Source organism: Theobroma umbraticum, unplaced genomic scaffold, assembly GCF_002168275.2.
Source record: "Theobroma umbraticum cultivar Fairchild unplaced genomic scaffold, ASM216827v3 scaffold_30.0, whole genome shotgun sequence".
NCBI lineage: Eukaryota > Viridiplantae > Streptophyta > Magnoliopsida > Malvales > Malvaceae > Theobroma > Theobroma umbraticum.
The window spans coordinates 12681211-12705962 of NW_018397254.1; the positions used below are offsets into that span (position 1 = coordinate 12681211).

Here is a 24752-nt window from a genome sequence, read left to right on the forward strand (position 1 = left end):
AACATACATTGAAAGATTAACAATAAATCTGGACCAATATAATAAATAAAAAGACAAATTTACTTCTTACCTCTTTTAGTAAATGAAAAGATGTATAATCCATTTACAAGCAATTATCAATAGACTTCTTGACGCATTTAATGATGCTGCCAAGGTTACAAAGTCTTATATTCCAATTATGAATGTTCCAACTAGGATTGTTGTTTCTAAATAATAGGCTGAAATGGATCAAAATAGCTCATGCTTGAAGTGTGAAAATCGATAAAATTAAAAGACATTGTCCCTAAAAAACGAAAAAGGAAGAATCAAGAAACCACTTCAGAAAAACCTAATGTTAAGCTTGCTCCAAAAGAGATTATTGCCCCTAAAAAGGCACAAATTTGTGAAAAAACCACTGACCTTGGGAATATTGAGATTTTCATTACATATTGTGAAAAGATTTGGGATCGAAATGAGATAATCATTGATGATGCTTTTACAATCTTAGTTGCTCATGAGATTATAAACGATGATTATAAATTGCGATCTATTATCGAATACCGTCAAAGACATGGTTGGCCTAAGTGAAAGGAAGCAATCCAGGCTTAATTAGCTTCCCTAGCTAAACGATAGGTTTTAGGGCTTGTAGGTGGACCTCCTGACTATATAAAGCCCATTGGATACAAGTGGTTCTTTGTTCGAAAGCGAAATGAAAAAAACGAGGTTGTGAGATACAAAGCTCGACTCGTTTCTGAAAGTCCTAAGATTGATTATAATGAGACATATTCATCTGTGATGGATATGATTACCTTCCGTTTCCTTATTGTCCTAGCAATTTATAAAAAACTAGAAATGCATCTCATGGATATTGTGACATCATATTTATATGATTCATTAGACTCTGATATTTATATGAAAATTTCTAAGGGATTCAAAATGCTTGAAGCATACACTCCCCGTAATTTGGTTAAAGTAATCTGGTTACATGTGATATCAGCATTTAAGCAAATACCTAATTAAGAAAAGGCACAAAAATGATCTTATCTACCTATGCGTGTTTATTAAGAAATTGAAGACTGAATTTGTTATTATAGCAGCTTATGTTGATGATATGAATTTGATTGAAACTCTAGAAGAGTTATCTAAAACTGCTGAATATTTGAAAAGGGAGTTTGAAGTTAAAGTTTTCAGCAAAACCAAAATTTGTCCTGGTCTAGAGCTTAAGCACAAAGCAAATGGAATACTTGTCCATCAGTCAGCATATATTAAAAGATTGCTTAAACATTTTAACATGGACAAGGCTCACTCATTGAGCACCCTTATGGTTGTAAGGTCTCTTGATCCTCAAAAGGACCGTTTCGTCATAGAGAACCTGATGAGGAGATACTTGGTCCTAAAATACCATATCTCAATACAATTGAGGCTTTAATGTACTTGGCACAATGTATAAGATTGAATATCGCTTTTATAGTAAATTTGTTGGCACGTTTTAGTTTTAAGCCAACTCGGAGATACTAGAATAGAGTAAAACATATCTTCCATTATCTTTGAGGAACCATAAAATCGGGATTATATTATTCCAAGTATTCCATTAATTCTAGTTTAGTTGGATATGCTGATGCGAAATATAAATCTAATCCATACTAGGGTCACTCTCAAACCAATTATTTATTTTGTTATAACGATACCACCATTTCTTGATACTCTACTAAGCAAACATTAGTAGCTATATCTTGCAACCACTTCGAGATTATCGCTCTATATGAAGTAGGAAGAAAGTGTGCTTGGTTGAAATCCGTTATAACGCATATTCATAATTCTTGTTTGTTTAACACCGATTACAAATTCTCCCACTATAATTTTTGAAGATAATACTACTTGCGTTGCGTAAACAAAAAGGGATATATTAAAGGTGATAGGACCAAACATATTTCACGAAAATTTTTCTACATTCACGAATTCTAGGAAAATCGACAAGTTGACGTTAAACAAATTCGATCTATCAATAATCTTACAAATCTTTTTGCCAAATCATTACTAGTGTCAACATTTAAAAAATTAGTATATGGCATTAGAATGCGGAAAGTTAACAAAATGAAAGATTAATTTGCCCTAGAAAAGGCAATATGGCTCAATTGAGGGGGAGCAATTATGAACCATGCAATGTACTCTTTTTTCCTTTTGACTTGTTTTTGTCCCACTGGGTTTTTTCAGCTTAAGGTTTTTAATGAGGCGGTGCAATGGATATTCAAAGAGAAATGTTATGAAATATGTGAATATCCATTGTATTTCATAATACCCAATATATCTCCCCATATCCAATGAACATATTTATGTTAGTACATACCTATCTCTTAGTTACATCTAGTGTATGTACAATCATATCTACTAAATTCATCCTTTCTATTTATGTAAATTCATTTCTCCTCCACCTATGTATGCCTATAAATAGAAGCATTGTAATTGATGGTAAAGATATTGAAACAAGAAATGAAATAGAAGATTTTCTCACATTCTTACATTTTTAATACTTTTCTTTAATATTCTCTTTCAAAGTTATATTTCACAATATTTAATATATTTTTTATATTTTATTCAATTGTATAGCTAATGTTCGCAAAAAATACATATAAAATGACAAATTGTTCATATTTATTTCTGCATTTGCTATGAAAAAGAAAAAGAGCTTTTAAAATAATAATGTCGTGATGAAGGACTATAATTGGTTGAGTATAACAATGCTACTATTTGGGCTTTGATTGTTGTGCTCTACCTACTTTCTTTTGGCTTTGTAAGCTTTGTGCTCACATTTAGAAACATTATCAAGACATTACAAGATGTATGACTGAGGTCACGTGATTTCTTCTGGTTTTCAGAATAGTTAGTCACGTGAATACGGAGTGTAAAAATGTAACGTTAGAATGCTAATAAAATTGCTTAGGCAATATTGGATTTTCAAGGCATGCCAAGTCATGTCATGAAGCAAAATGTAATTGAGATGATGACATCTAACCATACCATGTTATTGTTTTTATGACCACATAAAAAAAAACATTTCTAAATCAAATTTGGTATTAATTGAAGAATAAACCAATAGACTGGACCTACTTGTCGTATTGGTGAATGGCGGCCAAACAAATTAGGAAGTATGCATATCAATGCTGAATTGCTCATCAACTTGATCCCTCATTCACATGTGGATTTTGACTTTTGGAGAAATAGTACCCTATCTTTTGCCTCATTTGAACACATGATTCTTTTCTCATTAACATCAACACTTACAAGAGCTACCTAAGCTACAAGTGGCCCGCCCTTATCATGATTGAAGAGTTGCGTTACCCTGATTAATGTGACCATTATCATCATCAAAGGGATGCAATTTGTATTTCATTTAGCTTCCACAACTCAAACCCACCCAAACAATTAAAAAATGTCATGGTACCAACGATTGTGAATTGTGCCAAAGGCTATGGCACCCACAAAGGCCACTTGAGTATCATATTGCCACAGGTGATCAACTATTCTTCATCCAAATCATTGACGAAAGTTCCTCAAATACAGGTAACAGGTCCCCTGTATCCATTCTGAGCAACAGAGGACCAGCGGATACTGGAATGGAGGTCAAATATAAAATTCAATTTAAGATCAAAACAATTGTTGCTACTCTTACATGTGGAAGTGGAAGGCGTCATCCATCTATATCCAAGTATGTATTTCCATACGTAAGCTTCTATACAAAAATTTTAGAATTCTACATGAGGCCAACACCTAACTCGACTTGGTACACCTGAGGGTGAAGCTGCGGATATCGAGGAACAGTTTCATCACCAAGGTTTCAAGTCCCCAACTGGTCCTGCTGTCCAGTTCAGCATCTTTTCACCAGGCTTCAAGTAAATACTCTTCTGATGTGGCAATTTACGAGCTAGGCCATTCAATATTTGATGGAAAGCATCTCCTGGTTGTGCAGGTTGTGGAAACAACATGGCTCGTTTCATTGAAGGATTTGCAAGAAGCCTCTGTTTCCTTAAAATAACTTCCGGTGGTATAGATGTGAGGATTGTATCCAACTTTGGAACATCTTCTTCGGCAACAAACACTCCGATTTCCTCCCAGGGAATAGCATCAGCAAAGGGTAAGACTATATCATCTGCTATGATGACAGGGATGCAGCCAAATACTACAGCTTCAACCAGCCTAGGACTCCAGGGAGCCCACCCTAGGGGACACAAACAGAATATAGCTCGTTGCATGTCTTCATAATACGTGGTTGGATGTTCAGTGGAGATGTCAAAGAGTGGATTATTCTTAAAATTCTCCCAAACAGCTGCCCTAGCACCTCTGCCAATCACGAAAAGAATCAGCGAGAATATACATTCAACTAACAGCCACACAGCTGCAAAATTAGGTTCCAACTTGATGTAAAGGGTGAAGCCAGACCCAAACGAAGGACAAGGTCATGCATCAAGGCTAGAGGAGAGATTATAAGGTCTCATGTCTACCTCATTTAGTCATTTTAGAGTACACAAGAAAAATGCAAATTAAAGAGGTCATTTCCATTGGAAGAAAGTACTTTTACCTAAGCCTTAGTCTAAACTTAAACTTACCAAAGCTTTAAAGAAACACACCTTGCATAGTAGCCACCTTCTGGGTCATTATTCACGTCATAAAACAACCCACGGAAGTAGACAAAAATAGACCGTGGAGTATCTGGTGGAATCTGGTGGGCCTGCATCTTTTGAGGGGGAGCATAAGGAGGGATTGTGATTGAACCGTCATACAAGCACACATGGTTCCGTTGCCCAAAAGTCTGAACTAAGGTAGCACGCTGGAGAATTGGAAGGATCCCCCGCTCAATAGCTTTCTCTTCCTGGACAAGATATAATAAAAAACAATTTCTAACTCTATACATCAGTTGTGGTTGGTAGAAAATAATCAGTCTAGTGCCTAAAATATAAAGCGGATTCAGTTGCATACTAACCAGAATTATAGAAGGGAATAAAGACGCATACAGGATTTGATGAGACAAACACTGAACATAAACTGACATCATAGGTACATATTTGACTACAAATTCATTGTAAATTCAAGAAAATCCCAAACTAGTACACCTTGTGTAAGGACCACCAGAGTCCAGAATAGAAATCCTTTCTTTTATTACTTCTATGAGTGGCAGGTGCAAATCACATGTTTTAGATTGTTTGCTTGGAAAACAATCCTAAAAACACTGATCTAGGAGTCAAGTTCACATCAGTAATGCCATATATTGCTTGCTGAAATGCACACCCTTTTTTATCGACAATCGCAATATGATAGGATTAGAACTAAAGTATGAATTCTTTATCTTTCTAACTTTAAAATGATTTCCATAGTTGTTGGCATTCTGAATTCTTGGTCTTAAGTTTCTCCAGCCAAATCTTACAGATTTTATTGGACTAGTAAAAGGCACCCACAAAAATTCCAATGCTATTCCATTAAAGCCCATAGAAGAATGTTTTTTCCTGCACATTAAAAAAGCTTAAACGGTGCTTTAATGGTTCTTGTCATTCAATATATGATATTTTTAGAAACAACACACGCATGAGAATAATCATTCTTGAGATGGAGCCATCTCAGATGATTTGAACATACTTTCTTGGCAAAGCATGACTTCTAACTCTACCCTGTACTTTTGGTGAAAGGCTGCAAGATAGACTATGAGATTATGATTATTTGAAGATTTATGCTAAAATGGATGCAAAACATGATTTTTTTTTTTTTGTTTTTTTTTGACAAGTGATGCAAAACATGATTAAGTATCCCATATATGGTTTAGTAATATGCCAGCATCAATATACGAGCATGTAAGGCTACAGAAAAGTATAGAATTAGTTACCTGATAATGAAAGCATGCTCCAAAGTCATGGGGCACAACAAAGAAATGATCAGCCCCCTCTGTTCTATTCCAGTGTGGCCAGCTTGAGGAAATAAGCTGTATTGCACTTCTCAACATCCGAGGAGACTTGAAGGGCAATGGCAAGCCATTAGGTGTAAGATCACAAGTGGCATATATAGGGGTATAAAACCAATCTGCTTCCTCAGGATTGAGGGTTCGGACAGGACTAGATAAAAGAAACCTGTGCATGAAGATCTCAGCAGCAAACATATGTGAGAGACATCTGGGGTCTTTCTGAAGGATTTTCTTGTTATATTTGCTTGGAAGCTCATAAACATAAACTTTCAGCCTTCCTACTGGATCATCTTCCAAGACATCACCAGCACTTCCTGCATTATTCAAATCCCATTTTAGATTCAACAGTTTTAAGTAATATAGCACACCAGATTATAAACCATCAATTATCTCACATTTTAATAGGGCAAAGCAAGGTTGGGTTTCCTACATTCAGTAATTTTCAGATTTTTTTTATTCATTCAACTCAATAAATGCGATAGCCGCGCCATTGAAACATTCTAGAAGAATTTTAGAAATTGATTAAATCAAAATTAGTAGAACAGCCAACGCATGTCTACAAGTTTAGTTCAAAAAAATAAACAGTCGGTGGTAATGATGGGAATAATGGTTTTCTTTTTATACTTATAAATAGTATAGAAGTAAAATTCCATAAGACCATGAAAACTCAATTAAACCTGAATTCCATTCTGTATGATAAATCAAAGCTGTAGAAGATGATAATCAATGTTCAAACCCAGACCATAGCTACCATAAACAGCAAGAGTATAAGCTTGATATATTAAAGGCTATTTTTATAAAGAAAACAAGCTTTAAAATCCAACCACATTCGAGCAACATTGGAAACAAGAGATACCAGAAATTCTCTCAGTACGAGGGTTGTGCTCAGCGGCAATGCTCCAAGCTAAAGCAAAGGCAATAAAAAGAAACCCCCACAAGCATCGCCTCATTTTGGCAGAATCTCAAGAACCCAAAAAAGGGAATCAACAAAGAAATGAAAATGGGTCCTGCCTGAGATTGGAGGTGGAACGGAAGGAACAGCCATATTTAAGAGAAACATAAACGACATATTTTAAAATATGGTGGGACGTCATTAGGAGGAGTAGTTGAGTGAGTTTTCTTAGAGTTGAGGTTATAGTGGGAGGAAATGGAAATGGAAATGGAGGTTTCCAGTTGGGGAATTGAAAGTGAAAATTGGGAGGCATTGCTTCAAGGAACAGAGAGCACATTTTCTTTTTTTTTTTTTTTTTGAAAATACCAGCATGATGTTTGAACTGTAAACAACACGTACAGAAAAAATGTATCCCTGATGCTTCTGAAAGCTGCGTTTGTTTTGCCGGTTTGATGGCGGGTCCGTGTCCGTCTCTCCTTGGCTTATTAACAATTTAACATTAAGCAAGCATAGCTGATGTTCAGTCGACTGTCGACCGTCGACCGTCGACCATCCTGTTGGACCGTGATTTTTTGTATTGGGCCTGCAGATCCCTGTTCACTAGGATAACAAATTTTAAGAACAATTGGCTCATTCAGAGCCCACTGCAATTTCTTTCACAGTAGTTCCCTTGTTTTGGGCCTAATGTTTAGCTCGGGACACTCCATTTCGTACCCTTAGGTCCATAGTCAGTCGTCCATGAAAAAAAACCTTATGTGTCTGTCACAAATCCCACATCTATAAAAAAATAAAATAAATCTCAAATTCATAAGTGAAGATTTTCTTACACTTAATAGATCTTTAAATAGTATTAAAATTTATTTAATTTAATTGAATCTTTGTCAATGAAAATACAAGTAAGATGTCCTATTTTATAAGAACCTCTTAATTAAGTCTATGTATATTTATAATTTTAATGTATAAAAAGATTATTAATTTATATATCAAATAAAACTTATATATTTTTTTAAAATATATTATTTTATAAAGTTAACTAATTATTAATTTAAAGTTATGAAAAATTAAAAATATTATTTAATCAAAATTATTAATTTATAAAGATTATAATGCACATGTTGATATTTGATGAAAGATATCATGGGCACCCTGCGATTATCATGACCTCGTGTTGTTGATTTGAATTCAGAATTATTATTAAAACCTCAGCCTATCGGTAATGAGTATTAAATGCCTTGACATAAAGATGGTATAAATATCCTAGATAATGTGGGAAAGGAACTGAGCCTTTAAGAAACCATATGGTGGTTGGAAGGCAACTACAGCTGGATATGAAATCGTTGACTTTAATTTTTTAAAAGGCGGTTGGGGGGAGGGATTGGCCTAACTATTTAACAAGAGAAAGTAACAATCAGCCCAAGGCGCAAACCTTGGCCCTCCATATACATCCTTTTTTATTTTTTTAATATATTTAATTATTATGTTAAAATATTTAATTTATAGATTGATATGTAATTTTATTTTTTTTTATTTTTAATATATTGTTATTAATTTAAATATAAAGAAATCAAAACGGAGAAAAAGGGACGGGGTTAAGTCAATATTCAACAATGGAGACCTTAATTTTTCAATAACGGGAAAAGATGGAAAAGATTTGTACAGAATCCCACCCACGCCGTAAGAAAAAATGAGGTTGTGACTTTACCAAATATCACAACCCGGTGATGCCGTAGTCTCTGGGTCTCCTTTCCTCATCTAACTAACCTGTTCGCATTTATAACGCCTTGACATCTCTCTCTCTCTCTCTGTTTTGTTTTTACCAAAATAGACTGCGTGAGACAGAGAAAGAGAAATGGACAAGGAGAAGGAGAAAGTGAAGCAGAGTGAAGAAGAAACGGAGATGGAATTCAAAGACTGTGAAGGGGAGCAAGAAGAAGAAAACGTAGACAGGATAGAGATAAGTGATGAGATAGAGCGGAGCAAAGTTGGCATTATGAGGGCTCTTGTCGAGAGAGAAGACCCATCTGCCAAGGTAATCCATCCCATGGTTTGTACTGTTTTAAAGGGCATTGCATCCTTCTGTGCATTGGTAATGGATATGATATGTTGCTAAATATAGCAATGGGATTTCAAAGTTCCCCCTGCTTTGACTTAGTTTCTTTCTTAGTCTTCTTTTTTGGAATGATATATTAGTTATACGTAAAGACATCGATCAAGAAAGCACTTCAGCTATGTTAAAAATCTCTGCTTTTGTTTACAAATATCTTCTGTTCAATTACCCGCATAGGATGTCGATGATTTGATGATCCGGAGATTCCTGCGAGCTCGTGATTTGGATATAGAGAAAGCATCTACCATGTTCCTCAAGTACCTAATCTGGAGGAAAACTTTTGTGCCAAAGGGGTTCATATCTGAATCCGAGATTTCCAGTCAGCTAGCTCATGACAAGCTGTGCATGCAAGGCCTTGATAAACAGGGCCGCCCTATTGTTGTTGCGTTCGGGGGTAGACACAAGCCCACCAAAGGAAATCTGGAGGAGTTCAAACGTATGTTTATGGATTTTAAAGCACATTGCAAACACTGCTTCTTTTCTAATTCTGTTTCTTGCCATTTCAGCTTAAAAAGTACAGATGTGAATTGAACAAATAATTGCAATTGATGACTGGACATGTCTCCTTCTAAATGTTATGATATGCCTTATTTTTTGCAGGCTTTGTTGTCTACAGTTTGGAGAAAATATGTGCCAGGTAAATTAACTTCTCTACCCATCAAGAAACTTTGTAACTAAATATTTATAGAAGTGAAATATCATAGCTGTGGAGAAGAATATGTTTTTGATTGAGAGGACCAGAACTCAATTGTTAGAATTGTGGAGTCAATATACTTGTTCATGATCAGCCAGCCGCTCTTATCTTCCACAGATTACCTTTGCAAAATGGAACTTTTCGTTTTTAGCTAGGATAGAAGCGTTCAAAATTATCAATGTATATCTATTGCTGTGAATCAAGGTATGTGGTTAAGTGCCCACTGTTCCTAAGATCAGGCACCTTGATATAGACAATCAATTTGAATCTCTGGTAAAAATAATTAGTAGCCTCTTTCATGTTCATATAGTTTATTTATCCCAGTGAAAGGAATCATGCTTAGTTTCTATTTTGTTGGTGTTTCAGAATGCCAAAAGGGCAGGAAAAGTTTGTGGCAATTGGAGATCTTGAAGGATGGGGATACTCGAATAGTGACATTCGTGCTTATATGGCATCTCTATCAATCCTGCAGGTTTGATCTTCCACCATCTACCAGTCATTAGAGAAATTTCACATTATTGATTTTATAAAATTAAATAAACAAATCAATTGCATTATTAATGCATTTAGACAGCCATAAAAATATGTCATATCAGATGACTTGTAAAGAAATCTGTTGCTCCAGGAAGACTCATAGCAGTAATTCAACTGTCTTGATTACAGGATTGCTATCCAGAGAGGCTTGCCAAATTATTTATAGTTCATGTACCTTACATATTCATGACTGTCTGGAAGGTTATTTACCCATTCATCGACAGCAGAACCAAGAAGAAGGTAAGTCATGCAATGCCTTTCCTTTTGGAAAAAATGCATGTTCTTTCATGTTGACTTAAATCACGGAACAATGGAGCACCAGCTATGTTGCTTGGACTTGTGCATGAATGTTGGACATAACTACATGTCGAACATGGTTGCTTTCATTTTTCATTCTAAGAGCTTTTCCTTATATTTGGAGGCTCATGCTGTCAATTGTCAATTTGAGGTGTCTAGTACTCTATATGTATCCTACAAATACTTTCAGAAAAATAAATAGTTGGAGCTGTATTGAGCACCAATATTGTCTAATGAGACCTGTATGCCACAATCGAGAAGGTAGAGAGGCATTGGCAAGGTGAAATTTATCACATCAAGATAGGATTAGACCAGGAAAAGGTATTGGCATGATTTGTGTATACTTAAAAGCAGAATATACAAGCTTGAAGTTGATGTGGGTGTGAATTTAGGATGTACATAAAACCACTCTGCTCAATAACTCTTTAAGTTCATTGTCACCTTAACATAATTCTGGTTGCCCCTTTTCCAATTTTTTTTGCAGATAGTTTTTGTTGAGAACAAAAAGCTGACAGCCACTTTGCTTAGGGACATTGATGCTAGCCAACTTCCAGATATATATGGGGGCAAACTGCCATTAGTTCCTATCCAGCACTGCTAACTTGACCCAAGTTTCCTTTTTCTGCACTAGACCTTGTAGACGTGGCTGGAGAACTACAAAACAAGGAGATTCCAAATCCGCATTCGATATCATCCCCCTCCCCTTAAAGGGGCATAATCTTTTACAAACACTATTGAGATTATGGATATGTATACTCCTGAATATTTATGCAGTTTTAATGAATATAATCTCTCTCTCTCTCTCTCTCTCTCTCTCTATGCGTGCATGCATAATGTCCACAGCACTGGCAGTGGCTGATGGGTTATCGCCTAACAATTGCTCAAAAGGATGGATCTCGTTGACCTTCGTATGGTTCAATAAATATCGTGTATTAAAGCCTATATTCTCAATGAAAGCAATCATCATAATTCCAGCTAGATTAAAGTTGTTATCCAACTAATGATACAATCATGTCCTCATTCATGACCACAATTTCACAGTGACCTAAGATATGTTCCAGGAACAATCTCAGATAGGGCCAGTGTGTTCTTCAATATATAACTTACCCATTTTAAAATTCCGAGTTTATTGCTGTAAATTAGATTTATATACCATACATGTCAATTACACAATCATTGATCCATAAAACAGCAGAGGGGTGTTCAAATTTAAAAAAAAAAAAAACAAATACACACACACATATACAAAATGGGATTATTTGGACGAATAAATGCATAAGCACTATTAAAACTGAAAATGCTCAACAAATCTTCTGTTATGTTAGTCAAAACTTCCGCCTGTCTTACAACAGAAGCAGATACAAAATCCAGAAAAACTTAATAAATTCAGTCCTCATGTGTAAAGAAAAATTCTATTATGCCATTTTGCAGTAAGATGATTACTCCACAAAACATGGATTCCGCATAATTTCTCACCCAATCAGCAACTTGTTCTCATCCATGAAGCTGTATGTGGGTACCTCTAGATTGTATGGTGCTGGCCCCTTGCGGATCCTACCAGACACATCATAATGTGAGCCATGGCATGGGCAGAACCAACCACCAAAGTCACCAGCATTTGGCAGGGGTATACACACCCCAAATGGGTGCAGACACCAACAACAACAAGCCACTCTGGATTCTTCACCCTGATCGCATCCTCCTGGGGGTCACGAAGGGATGCGATGTCGACACTGTTAGCTACCTTGATGTCCTCTTCAGTTCTACGTCTGATAAAAACCGGCTTTCCTCTCCACTTGACAGTAACAGTAGTCCCAGGCTCAATGGTAGAGAGGTCGACCTCAAGGGAGGCGAGGGCAAGGACATCTTTGCTGGCTGACATGCTCAGAACAAACTTGAGGATCAGAAGACGTATTAAGGAGGCATAAACAAACCTGCCACCAGTCAAGACAAAATAAGCAAATGCACGCTTGCTAGGATCGCCAGGTGCAAAACGCTCATGATTATGCTCATCGTAAACAATTTTTGAATTAGGGTTCTTCACAGCTGCCACGGTAGCAGGGAGATCTGATATCATTCCCATATCATGTCCCGGGGTGAGCGCTTCTGAAGAGAAACCTGGAAGGAGATAAAACAACTGTCAGATGGAATTACATAAACACATATATTATATAAAGTAGAACAGCCAGTACACATAAACCATACATGCAAGCCCTCTCAAGATAAATTATCAAGCTCGCATATGGTGTTAATCTACACAACAAAAAAAAAAAAGCTTGCGCATTGCAAGCACAAGTTTTCAGGCCTCTGCCAAAAATAGCCGCTTTAACATATCATGAATTGCAGCATATCGGCATAAGAAAAGTTACGGCATAAAGGTACTGCAAAGGTATTTTTCTGAAGAACTTTGCTGCCTATATGGCATTTGATTTGCCTAAACTCAAGAATGTTCTGAATATATTGCCATTCAGTATAACAGTGACTTAAAATGTGAAAATTTGTCCCAAGCTTAGCAATTTCGCTGCAGAAAAATGAATCCTTGATTCTAATGGCTTCATCCGTGCATGTGGGTGCATGCTTCTCACTTGCACCAAGCAAACGAACACAAATTTCTTAGCAAAGGAACACAAATTTGTTTAATTTCCATTTTGATTCATACCTCTATTGAATATCAAATATAAACACAATGTACAAGAACAAAAAAAAAAATCCAAAACTCGTTCTTTTTAAAGCATAAATGAGCAGGTACGCCTTCACAAAAGCATAAATGATTCAAAATAAACATCTATCTCTACAACATTAAATCAGCTCCACGCTTTTATTCAGTGGCAAAATGCAAGTAATACATATCCAATAAATCACTTTGAAATCATTAGCTAGATATAATGAGGGATTTAATAATAAAAAGAAACAAAATATTGAAAATCCTAAAACGAGGTTATTCGATTCTATATCCTGCAACTTCATTGCAATCAAGCAGACATAAAATCTAGCATATCGTATATGATATATCATCGATGAGCAGAACAGAAAAATGATAAAGAAGAAATCAAGCAGACAAGTCAAAGATACGAATACAACACTAGAAATTTGGAATGGAAAGGTAAAAGGAAAGGGAGAAAATATGAACCTCTAATTAGATTTGGAAGCTGAGAATTGAAAGTGAATGGAGAAAGAGCGGGACCGGATCTGGAAACGCAAGGCGATTCAGAAACGACGCCTACCCCATCGTTAAGGGGATTGTTCCGACAGAGAGAGGCGGAGGACCTCCATGGAAGAGATGAGAACCTCCTCCCTGCAATTCTCAGCATATTTCAATGTTATTGGATTGCTTAGGTGCTTAGGGTTATGGACAGAATAATTCGGAGTCTTAATAACTCTGGTCAGACGAGAGGGCCTGTCTGGAAGCAGAAATAAAACGACGTATGGGGTGATATACGTTGTCGGAGTTTTAATATCCAAATAGCATTTGTTGGATATATACGTTGTCGTTTTTGGTGGAACGGAATAAAGAATTTCGGAGACATACTCAGAGATGTGAGGCGCGTCGATAACCTACTCTCGTCGGGTCGGTTCGAATCTAGTTGATATTTTTCATTTTCTCATATTTCATTTTTGCCTTCGCCATATTATGCTTTCAAAGTTGTTTCGAGTCGGCTTGGGCAGGGGGCAAGGATGATCATTTTCTCATCTCTGTTTCTAGGCTCACGTGAGAGCCTTTTGATCCCTTAGGATTTAGACCTAACCGTTCCATTGTGTACGACTGATGAACGTGTCTAGTCTGAAATGGATGTCGTGTTTGTATTTGGTGTTGTCCTCTCTGCGTGTATCCTTGACCTGCTACCTTCCTTACTTGCTATCTTTTGTGTTTTCGGAAGTTTATAACTGTTTTTGCCAGTATCGTTTTTTTCCCCTTGACTACTCTCTATGTTTGTGTATCTGTGGATTTGTTTGCCTTCTCTCTGTATGGTTATGTTGTTAGGGCTTCTCAAGTGTCAAGAAGTTCAGGCTTTCAGGTTGTTCCTCACAAATTCTTCTTTATTTTTTTCCATGTTATTTATGTTTTTTTTCTTTCTTTGGTGATTGTTGTATGGGGAAAATGGGCTCGAATGGGATATGGGGTGATATTCTTTTGGGGAAAATTGGTTCGACTTGGACATGGGGTGGTGTTCATTTGCATCTTTGATTTGGAATTTGTGTATTTTTTTTTCTTGGTTTTGGCTATTGCAACTCTGCTGTTGGTGTTTCGGTACTGGATTTGATTTTGTACATTTTTTCCAACGTTTTGTTATTGAGATTTTTAATTGAAATGTGACTGTTTCTTTAGATATGTTTCATTATTTATTTATGGGTTTAATTATAGATATCACTTATGCAAGTTATTATAATTTTATTTTCTCACTTACTTTGACTTTAATGATTATTTTAATTCGCTGGTACATATGAAAATGAAATTTCCTTGCTATGATTCATTTTTATCTCAGCTTTTTGCATTAATTACTGCTGATTAGATGCTTTATTCTTTTTAATGCTTTTATTTACATATGGGTGTGGATATTTTGTTTTCTAGAACAAAAATACGAGAACATTTTAATTTCGATTTTATGCGTAACCATTTGTTAAGTTAATATTCTGGATAAGATTACATGTTAAGAAAGTATTTGGTTTTCATGTACTGCTAAGAACTCTTAACATAGGAATTTCACGATTTCTTCACTTTATAAACGTTTTGTACCTTTATTGATGGTCCAATTTCTGTGTGAAAAAAATCCTTCTTGTTATTAAGAGAAGGATTGGTCGACATATAACATCGACAACCTGTGATACATGGAGTTCTTGCTTTAGCAAGAAAAAGAATGTTATCTCTACAGAAATTTGGACCATCCCATGACAGCACAACTATTGTTATGACTTACTGAAATTTGTTTTGTTTTCGCAACAAGGATCCTTTTTCCTTTGAACATTGTCAATTATGACATGATATTTTATCATTTGTCTATAGTTTGTTTGCTCATTTTATGTATTATGTTTTGTACATATTGTGCTTGCATCATGATATGCCTTTTTTCCATGTCTATGTTGTCATTATTTGCTTTTTTTACTATGTTCTGATTAACAGTGCTAGTTAGTCTGAGTAATTTCTATACTACTTTTAAACAATGATTAAGAATTCAAATGCATCGTAGCTTCAACTTCAACTGAAAGAAGGATGTCATTATCAAATCAACATATTCCAGATCAATGACAAAAAAAGCGTCTGTCAATCCCATCCTTTCAAATATTATGGGCATGTTACGAAAAACATTATCATCCACCCAATCCAGAAAGCTTTGAGTCCACACCCTGCATGGTATTTTAATTTTACGTCCATTGATCAACTCAATACTATATGCAATGACTCAATTTTGACAAGAAAGCTATAGTTCTAAAATGCTCACTGTTATTCTTAATTTCATGTTCTCAATAGTTATTATTATTTTTCTCTTTATATATTTCTGGTTTTGGCAGACTTTACCGAAGCCTTAAAATCAATGACCACTATTGAAAGGCTATTTCTCAAAATCGGATAAATGAGGTCAAGAAACGTGACCTCTATATTGAAGATCTCAAGTCTAAATAAAGGCAAACATGTTTTTTACTAATCAAAACATTCCAAATTACAATATGCCTTATCAATAGTTTATTTTAATTACAGTGATAGGAGCTTAAAAGTTATTCTACATGGAGATAAAGCTGCTGCGATCAATCTAGATCAACTCTTTGATGATGTCATCAGTTTGATTGTCATCATGGCTGCAATAATTATGAAAAAATACACTATTAAGTATATAATACATATAAAGATGGCAATGGGTATCTTGTTATAAAATACCTGTAGGTACTCAACCCGATTATATAGGATTAAAGTGCCTTATAATCGGATTCAAACAAGGTTCGAGTAGTAATTTTACTACTTATAAAGAGTTCGGTATCACCCCTTGAATACCTAATATCCAAATCCAATTATGTTTTTCTTAATTTCATATAATTAAATACAAACCAATATTATTAATTAAATTAATTTAGAAAACTATGATTATTAATTAACTTGTAATTGTTTGTAATAAGTATGCTTTATATATTGTGTTAATTTATGAGGAATATAATTACTATTATATATATCCTTTTAGTATATATTCTTTAAATATAAATATATTTACTTTTTATTTTGTGTTAACTTTATAAAAATTAGAACTTATAAAATTATTATTTATAATATACACCTTTGTGTATATAAACTTATAAAACATATACCTAAAAAGAAATTGTGAGATGGACTTACATATTATTTGTTTCAGATTGTCTATTATTGCTTGAAAGTGATTCATTCTATGGTTGTTTTTTTCCCTTATATGTTACAGTGGAAACTCAACTTGATACTGATGTTCAACTTAAACAAGCTTATATGTTTGTTATTATTAATAGGTTTATTTCTTTAGTTTTCTTCCCCTATTGTTGTCTCGAAAAAATGGAGTAGGCAAACATACAAAGCTTTTATATTAAAATCTATTACAGTAAAACCTTTATAAATTAACACTCAATAAATTAGTAACGTCGATTAAATAATATTTTTTATCGGTCCCAACTTGAGACCAACATGGTAGATTAATAATTTACTAAAATTATAGTATAATACATTTTTAAAAAAACACATAGATCCCACTTATATATAAATTAATAATCTCCTTATATATCAAAAATATTGTATATACACACACACATGACTCAATTAAGAGATTTTTGTAAAATATGACTCCAATGTTACTTATTTTTTCTTGATATTGATGTCTCTTTGAACCTTATATATAACATTTCTTAATGCATTAAAAAGCTCTGGTATAGAATTCTCGTATTGTAAGAGAAAATTATGTAATGTGATTGTTGCTTTAAGTATATCTTTGCGCAAGACAGGCTCCAGTAAAGAACCATTGTCTCAAACTTCATCTTCTTTGTTATTTCTCATGACATTTTCAATAATTTGTTTGTCACAAGTAATGATAATTCGTAATTTAGTAATTAAATAATATTCGTATAATCATAATACATAATACATATATTGAGTTTAATGTTTTGAAAAATAATTAAAAATACTTTGCTAAATTAATATTTTATTAATTAATATTTTTTAATTTAAAAAAGAGATATTCGAACCCTACTCATACACTAACCAATAAGTCAAATGTTTGGATGTATGTATAAATTAATAAATTATTAATTTATTGATTAAATATCTCGATTAATTAATAAATGTCCATAGTCCTTAAGGTATTACTTTATAAAAGTTTTACTGTAAATTGAGGTTTATTACAGTACTTGACAAAAAAATGAAGTGAATTTCTTTTGCAGATCTATTATTGATAATTTTATATTTAAGAAGCTGTAAGTTCATGTTCTTGAAAAATTTCTTCTTTATTGCTGAAATTTGATAAATCTGTTGTCATTTGGTACCTCTGATTACGATTGATTCAAAGCATTACATGTTGACAGCATATGTATTTCATCTCCATAACTACTTATATTTACTCTTTATATACAATTGACTCATGTTTATTTTGTTCTTACAATACTGTTCCTTCTTTTATATTTTACCAAATATTATTATCTCATTCACTTTAATATCTTAGCTCATCTACTCATTACGATACCTAAGTTTTGATTTCTTTTTACCTCTACAAAGGATTCTCCAAAACAATCCAATCATCAAAGTGCAACCCCATTGCAGACTCTTCAGCCACCGCCCTAATAGTAAGAAATTCTGCAACTTTGCTCACAATCATGGCAACACTACCTTATATTTTCTGTAGACAGGCAACATCATTAATTGAACACTATAATGTTAACTTTTGTGTATATACAAAGATCTGTAAAAACACACCATCACATCATGATCTTCATTTTGTTCATAGACAGACTTTTTGTTAACTAGATGGCAATGAATGTATAGGATTAGAAACACTGCCTCATATTTTCTACTCACAAACAGTGAATTTATATAAACCCTATAACCCTATAACCCTAAACAGCTATAATAAACTCTTCCACATGGTAATCAAAACTGTAACAACTTTTTTGTATTTATGTTTTGTCATCCACACCTCTTTTCGACATAGTTTATTTGAACCGAACACAACGCACCAGACCAATTCTAGTATTGACCTAATAAGGGCTAGTCTTATGTGGGTTCTAATTAAAGGACTAGTTCGGACTTTTACCATTCAAAAGGAGGCCCAACCAAACCCCCATTTTGTAGATGTAACTGCACACCCGATTTGGCTATTTAAATGAATTCTGCCAAAATTGAAAATCCTACGACATAGTAACAACATCTAGTAGATGAACATGCAGTATTAAACGGGGGAACTCTGGACCTTGTATGAGTATTGAACTGAATTGTAAAAGCAAGAACTGGTATTCCCAAAAACATGAACAGCTTCTTGGCGACAAATATAAATGCACATTTTTCAATAATGTAGTCACCCTTGAAATCATCATGACATTGTAAGATACTCCATATATTGGATATTGTGTTACTATGTCAACAGTGTGCTGGAATTTCTCAAGACTCAATCATCTGCCGAGCCAGATGTGTGATGGGGGTAATTTGCCCACACATCCTCCCATGTTCTGTGTCCATCAGTTACAGACTTAACAACAGATGCTGCCTCTTCTACATCAACACGGACTTGAAGCTTGCTGTCTCTCTCCCGGATTGTCACATCTTTTGTTGAATCAACAGTTATGGCAAATGGTACACCAAGTTCATCTGTTCTTGCATACCGTTTTCCTATTGAGGTACCTGCAAATATCGTAAGGGAAAAAGGGATGAGTTGAAGTTCATCAATAACTGAAAGGGTGGATATGCCTGGCCCTACAATTATAAAACCAAGAATGTTTATAGTTGCATACTTAAGTTGAAGTCCAATATGTCAATAAGGACTTCATTTTTCAGTTTACTTCCTGAAACTTTTAAGCAGAACTTTCTGAACAAGCAAAGAGAATTTTAAAATTCACAGAGATGCATAGAAACGAATCAAGTGTTTAAGTTTATGTACATCCATATGCAGGACCATGCAAGTGTGGGAAGAAGATGATTAAAGAGTTATCATTCATCTTAGTCACATACCTGTGATATCTATCTTATGTGAGATTCCAGCAGCTGTCAATGACTTTGAAATGACTTTGGCAACATGCTCATATTGTTGATTTTGTACAAGTGGAAATACAGTACATTTGATAGGTGCCACAAGAGGAGGAAACCGAAACACATTCAACTGCTCATCCCCAGCTTTACTTGGCCTCGTGTAGAAAGAGTGCTCAAAAAGGCAATAAATTATCCGTCCAATTCCAAAGGATGGTTCAATCACAGATGGCGTAAAAACTCTCTGGTGTTCTTTCTTTATCTCCTTTGAAATAGAGACCATGTTCTTTTTAATGGGCACATTTTTCCCAAGAGTGCAGACATAGAATTCCACCTCCCCTTTGGATTCCAAAGCAGCCTTCATTTCCAGAGCCTCTTTTTCACTCATTGCCTAACAAAAAAGCAAATTCATGCATTAAAGTGATATGAGCAGCACATGGCATTAAATATTTAAGAGTTTTCATCATTTACCTCTAAAGCTTCAACCACCTTCTTTTGGTTCCCCTTGAATGCAAGGCCGAGTTCTTTCTTCACAGGAGCTATAGCCAGTTTCTGAAAATATGAGCCATGAGAATTACTTTTAACCTCAAGCAGCAGCACTTTAAGGATCTTTTGTTGCATTATCAGTCATGTGATCTCCAAATTAGTATATGATAAAGATGGGGGTCATTAGCAATAAAGTAGTACCTCCACTTCTCTAGGTTCTAAAAATTTCTCAGCAGCCACCAGTGGGACACCACTTTTCTCCTGTCATACAAAACAAAACCATGCCACATGAGGATTCAGTATACTACTACTTTTTGGTAGAAAGGAAGATATAGTTTTAATCTTTTTCTTCCTATTTATCTCGCTTTTGATAGCATGGCTATTATTAGATTAGTCATTAACTTAGCTAAGATCATAACCATTGGATGAATAAGCACCAAATTTGTTATGATAAAATTACAGTCATAACCCCTCTTTTGTTGCACAGAATATAGTCTCTTGACCAGAAACTCCTATGTATAACTAAGCTGACAGCTTACCTCATGAGTCATAAATTCTGCTACTAAGTTACTTTAAAATAATTGCCTTAACAATAAAAAGAGAGATAGAATGTAGATATAACCAAGATCTTACTGTATGAGCACGCAAGTCATAAGCAGACCTATCTGCAATACCAACACATTCAATCCAACCATATGAACACTCAATCTCAGCATCCCAACAGTCTGCAGCATAATGCGCCATTTCATTTGCAAGATGCTGCCGGAACCGTAAACGGTCTTTGTCTATACCAAGGCAAGTTAGGAAGAGATAAACTCTACCAATAAAGTAGCCAAGGGTTTCATTGTTGACAGTTCCCTAAATGACAATGAAGCGCAGCACCATCACAAAGAGTAGGAAGGGAGATGTAGAAAGCAAAGAGAAATAGTCAAGCTTAAACCAACCTTTGAAACTGCATCACCAAGACGTGTTCTCTTTGCAGATTGCCCAGACATTTGCTCTTCCCTTGGGAACATCAGAAACTCCAAGTTCACAACTTCAGAGTATTTTGGATGAGATTTGTCTTCAGGATCGACAAAGTGCTCAATCTCAGCTAGAGTAAATTCTCGAACCCTCAGAAGCCCTTGACGTGGGGATATCTGTACAAACAGAAATTATATCATCAAATTTGAAATTTATCCCATGTTACATGATTTAATGTGCATTCATCAGGGCAATCATCTCAACAGCCAAGTAATAAACCAAAAAGCACCAGTGTATAGCAGAGATGAGGCAACTTTAGTTAAGCTCCCTACAGTTAATGCTTTTTCTATTTGCATTTAAAAAAAAAAATGAATAGAAAGCAAAGTGAAAAAATAATGAAAAAAGAAAAGAAAAGAAAAGAAAAGCAAATAGCTAAAGCCCCAGTTATACAGAGCCTTAGAAAATTATCTTAGCTTCACACTTGCAGCAATTTCCAGAAAATAGAGAAAAAATTCCACCCAACAAGGGCACAAATTGACATCTTCTTCAGATTCAAAGACAGATTTTAAGACCTCATTTCGGAAAGCCTGACCAATTTGGGCTGCAGCAAATGGAAGCTTGTTCCCATTGTAATAGTATAAGTCTTTAAAATTCACAAATATTCCTTGTGCTGTTTCAGGACGCATATACCTGCAGTAAACAAAATGAAACATAATTCTTTAGGTACTTACAGAGCTAGAAACAATGCTACATTTATGTTGAGCACTTGCAAGAAAAAGAAATCATTAAGTCAGCAAACCCCCACACCAGTGAAATAAGTAAAATATATATTTTCACATTCAAACCCAAAAATTTCACAAACAACATCCCAAAAATGACTAAAGTAAAAACACTTGCCCAGGGCTCAAACCAGATGGACCAATTGATGTTTGGAACATTAAGTTGAATGGATAAGGATCCGAGAGCGGATTCTTTGTATCTGGAGCAGTAATACCATACTCCTTGATCTTTGCACCTAGCTCTTCAGCTGACAGGTCATCCAATGTAGCAAGGACATGTTTAAGCTCAGCAGCCTTCTCTGCACTAACGCTGAGGTCTTTCTGAAGCTTCTCATTGCAGAAATCCTTAAGCAAGTGATCAGCCCGATAGCAGGTCCCAGTTTTTTCATCCTTAACCATAAGGTCAGTAAATTTATCCACATGACCAGATGCCCTGAGGACAACCTCTGGCGTCACACAGGGGCAGTCAACCTCCAACATGTTCTCCTCAAGGACAAAGTGCTGAAAAAGTGGTAATACAAACAAGCTAAATTAGAATTGTTTGGACTATCCTATGATCTTACATCAATGCAACAATGCAAACATGAACCGTCACAATGTCTTTAATTTGCTTGGGGCTAAACATTTGACCTGAACAAAGAACGTCAATATCTAAAATATTCAGCTTTTATTCTAGTTCAGGCTCTGTTGATCTAATGGCATTTTGTTTCCTCATATTTTCTACTAAAAAAAAAAGGCAAATAATAGTATAATAAGTAAAATTTTTCATTCTTTGCCCACTCAATCTCCTCACATCCCAAAATATACAAATTTGAAGCTTCAAAATTCTGTTCAAACACACTGCTTAAACCAGCTGGTTCTCCTCATCCCTAGTCAAGTTTACACACTACATTTCTCCCATCTTCCAACTAGCCCGAAACTTAATTAAGCACGTCAGTCCATTTAAGTGGACCATTACTGAAAGTACTAAACAGTTGAAACTAAAACAGCTTCGATTCAAACCAACGTCAATATGCATCACCCACTCAACAAACATCCGCGTTTGTCTTAGTTCTTCACAATTGCTGTCAGGATAAATAAACATCTCTATAACTGCTAGAGCTAAAAGCATACCTGACGCCAGAAAGCAAGAACGTTAGATTTAACGGCGCAACCGGGCGGTCCATAGTCATAAAGCCCAGCAACACCCCGATAAATCTTGAAAGACGGTATGTAAAACAAACGCCGTTCTAATGTATTCACAGCGGCTTGACGGAAAGCTTCCCTGCTAAGGGCGGCATCCCCATCGTTACCACTAACAGCAGCCTGCAGCTGCTTCTCTATCGACGATTTCTCCAGCTTCAAGCCGTTCAAGGCTTCGATTGCAGCGTCGATTTCAGGCTTAGAGGCCTTGGCGGCTTTCAGAGCCCTCACCGCGTTGCCCTGCGCTTCAACAGCCGATTGCTTGTCGGCTAGTGCTCTGCGGAGCGATTCCTCGGCTGTGGCCATTGGTGGTTGCCAATTAAAAAAGGTGGTTAGGGTTGATCGCTGGGATTTGCTGGAGAGGGGGTATAAGTGGCGTGATGTCAATCGGGAGGAGGAATTGAGACCAAAGGAAACAGATGAGGAAATGAGAGCGAAGGGAAAGCGCATGCGAACCGGGCAACAGTTATAATAGTGCGTGTAAGCTAAAAGGCACTAGGGTTTTAAAAGGGTCTTGGTTTTACAGTGCGGATTGTTTGGATGGTAGTTTAATAGGAGCCACTTACACGATTTGGTAACTCTGTGCTGGGTGTAGCTTAGTAAAACTAGTTATGGTGGAATCCTAAAAAAAATATTCACATATTAATTTTTTATTAGTCAAAATACTTAAAAACGTCTTATAGTTATATATTTTATTTAATTTTAAATAATTTAATTTTATAATTTTAAAAATTATTTTAATTTAATTTCTCATCTAACAGCATTCAATTTAATTTATATGAGGTAGTTGACATGATGGTGTGACACAACCATGTCACCATAACATGTTGACAAGATAGTGTCACATTATCTTTTAAGTTTGAATTGTTAATGTAGCACTACCATGTCAGCATGTCAAAGTGACATGGTGATGCCATATCAATATTAAGGCTTCACATTAACATGTCAAAATGACATGGTAATATCACATTAGTCTCTCGATTTGAGTTACCACGTGAAATGTTAGTAGGTTGCCACATGATTTAGTTTTTTTATTTTAAAAATTACTCCAATTTAATATTTTCTTTTAACAATATTTAATTTAGTTGTTAAATTAACACGACACATTTTAATTAATGTAGCAATATGATATGATTGACATGATAACGTAACACTGCCATATCACCTCAACATGCTAACGTAGTAATGTCGCCTCACTTTTTATGTTGGAGTTACTAATGTGGCATTACCACGTCAACATATCAAAATAAGGTGGGTATTAAGGCTCCACGTCAACATGTCAAAATGATGTGGACATTTTTACTAACATAGTGGCATAGGGTAATTGACATGATAATGTGGCACTGCTATGTCATCTCAACATACTAACGTAATAGTGTCACATTGCTTTTTAAGTTCAAGTTATTGATGTGGCACTACCACGTCAACCTGTAAAAACGAGGTGGGCATTAAGGCTCTATGTCAATATATCAAAATGATGTGGCAATACCATATCAACTTCTAGGTTCGGGTTATATGCTCCTCTTTCGAATTCAAGACCTCTAATAAGCATATCACCAAATCAAGCACTACGCCTCATTAACGGTCTCGGTCTAATTTGTATAATTAGCTTGAAAATTTAGAAAATTAAATTAAATTCAGATAAATTCATATTCCCAAGCTCGCTTGTCTACGATTTTGATAAAGTTTAAGTTACCAAGCTTGACAACTTGCA

At 35.2% G+C, this 24752-nt stretch overlaps 4 protein-coding genes across 4 annotated transcripts; 1 reads left to right on the forward strand and 3 right to left on the reverse strand.

Moving 5' to 3' along the window:
- Window positions 1–3596: 3596 nt before the first annotated feature.
- Window positions 3597–7259, reverse strand: LOC110422172 (putative beta-1,4-xylosyltransferase IRX10). Its single transcript, XM_021435978.2, has 4 exons — window positions 6783–7259; window positions 5852–6240; window positions 4605–4846; window positions 3597–4317 (listed from the first exon to the last, which is right to left on the reverse strand). The coding sequence occupies exons 1-4, from the start codon at window positions 6874–6876 to the stop codon at window positions 3804–3806; spliced, it is 1239 nt and encodes a 412-aa protein (XP_021291653.1). The 5' UTR covers window positions 6877–7259; the 3' UTR covers window positions 3597–3803.
- A 1297-nt stretch (window positions 7260–8556) lies between these two features.
- On the forward strand, window positions 8557–11256 carry LOC110416461 (uncharacterized). The gene is made up of 6 exons (XM_021428462.2): window positions 8557–8847; window positions 9103–9361; window positions 9526–9562; window positions 9986–10091; window positions 10283–10393; window positions 10935–11256. Exons 1-6 carry the CDS (start codon window positions 8668–8670, stop codon window positions 11049–11051), a joined length of 810 nt encoding a protein of 269 aa, XP_021284137.1. The 5' UTR covers window positions 8557–8667; the 3' UTR covers window positions 11052–11256.
- A 449-nt stretch (window positions 11257–11705) lies between these two features.
- LOC110416907 (cytochrome b-c1 complex subunit Rieske-4, mitochondrial-like) lies at window positions 11706–14161 on the reverse strand. Its single transcript, XM_021429050.2, is given in 3 exon segments — window positions 11706–12084; window positions 12087–12568; window positions 13581–14161. Coding segments are annotated over 3 exon segments (825 nt in total). The 5' UTR covers window positions 13762–14161; the 3' UTR covers window positions 11706–11922.
- A 4740-nt stretch (window positions 14162–18901) lies between these two features.
- On the reverse strand, window positions 18902–23515 carry LOC110424348 (glycyl-tRNA synthetase / glycine-tRNA ligase). The gene is made up of 9 exons (XM_021438908.2): window positions 22970–23515; window positions 21975–22357; window positions 21650–21767; window positions 21059–21253; window positions 20748–20972; window positions 20316–20375; window positions 20100–20180; window positions 19614–20019; window positions 18902–19286 (listed from the first exon to the last, which is right to left on the reverse strand). The coding sequence occupies exons 1-9, from the start codon at window positions 23486–23488 to the stop codon at window positions 19054–19056; spliced, it is 2220 nt and encodes a 739-aa protein (XP_021294583.1). The 5' UTR covers window positions 23489–23515; the 3' UTR covers window positions 18902–19053.
- Window positions 23516–24752: the final 1237 nt, after the last annotated feature.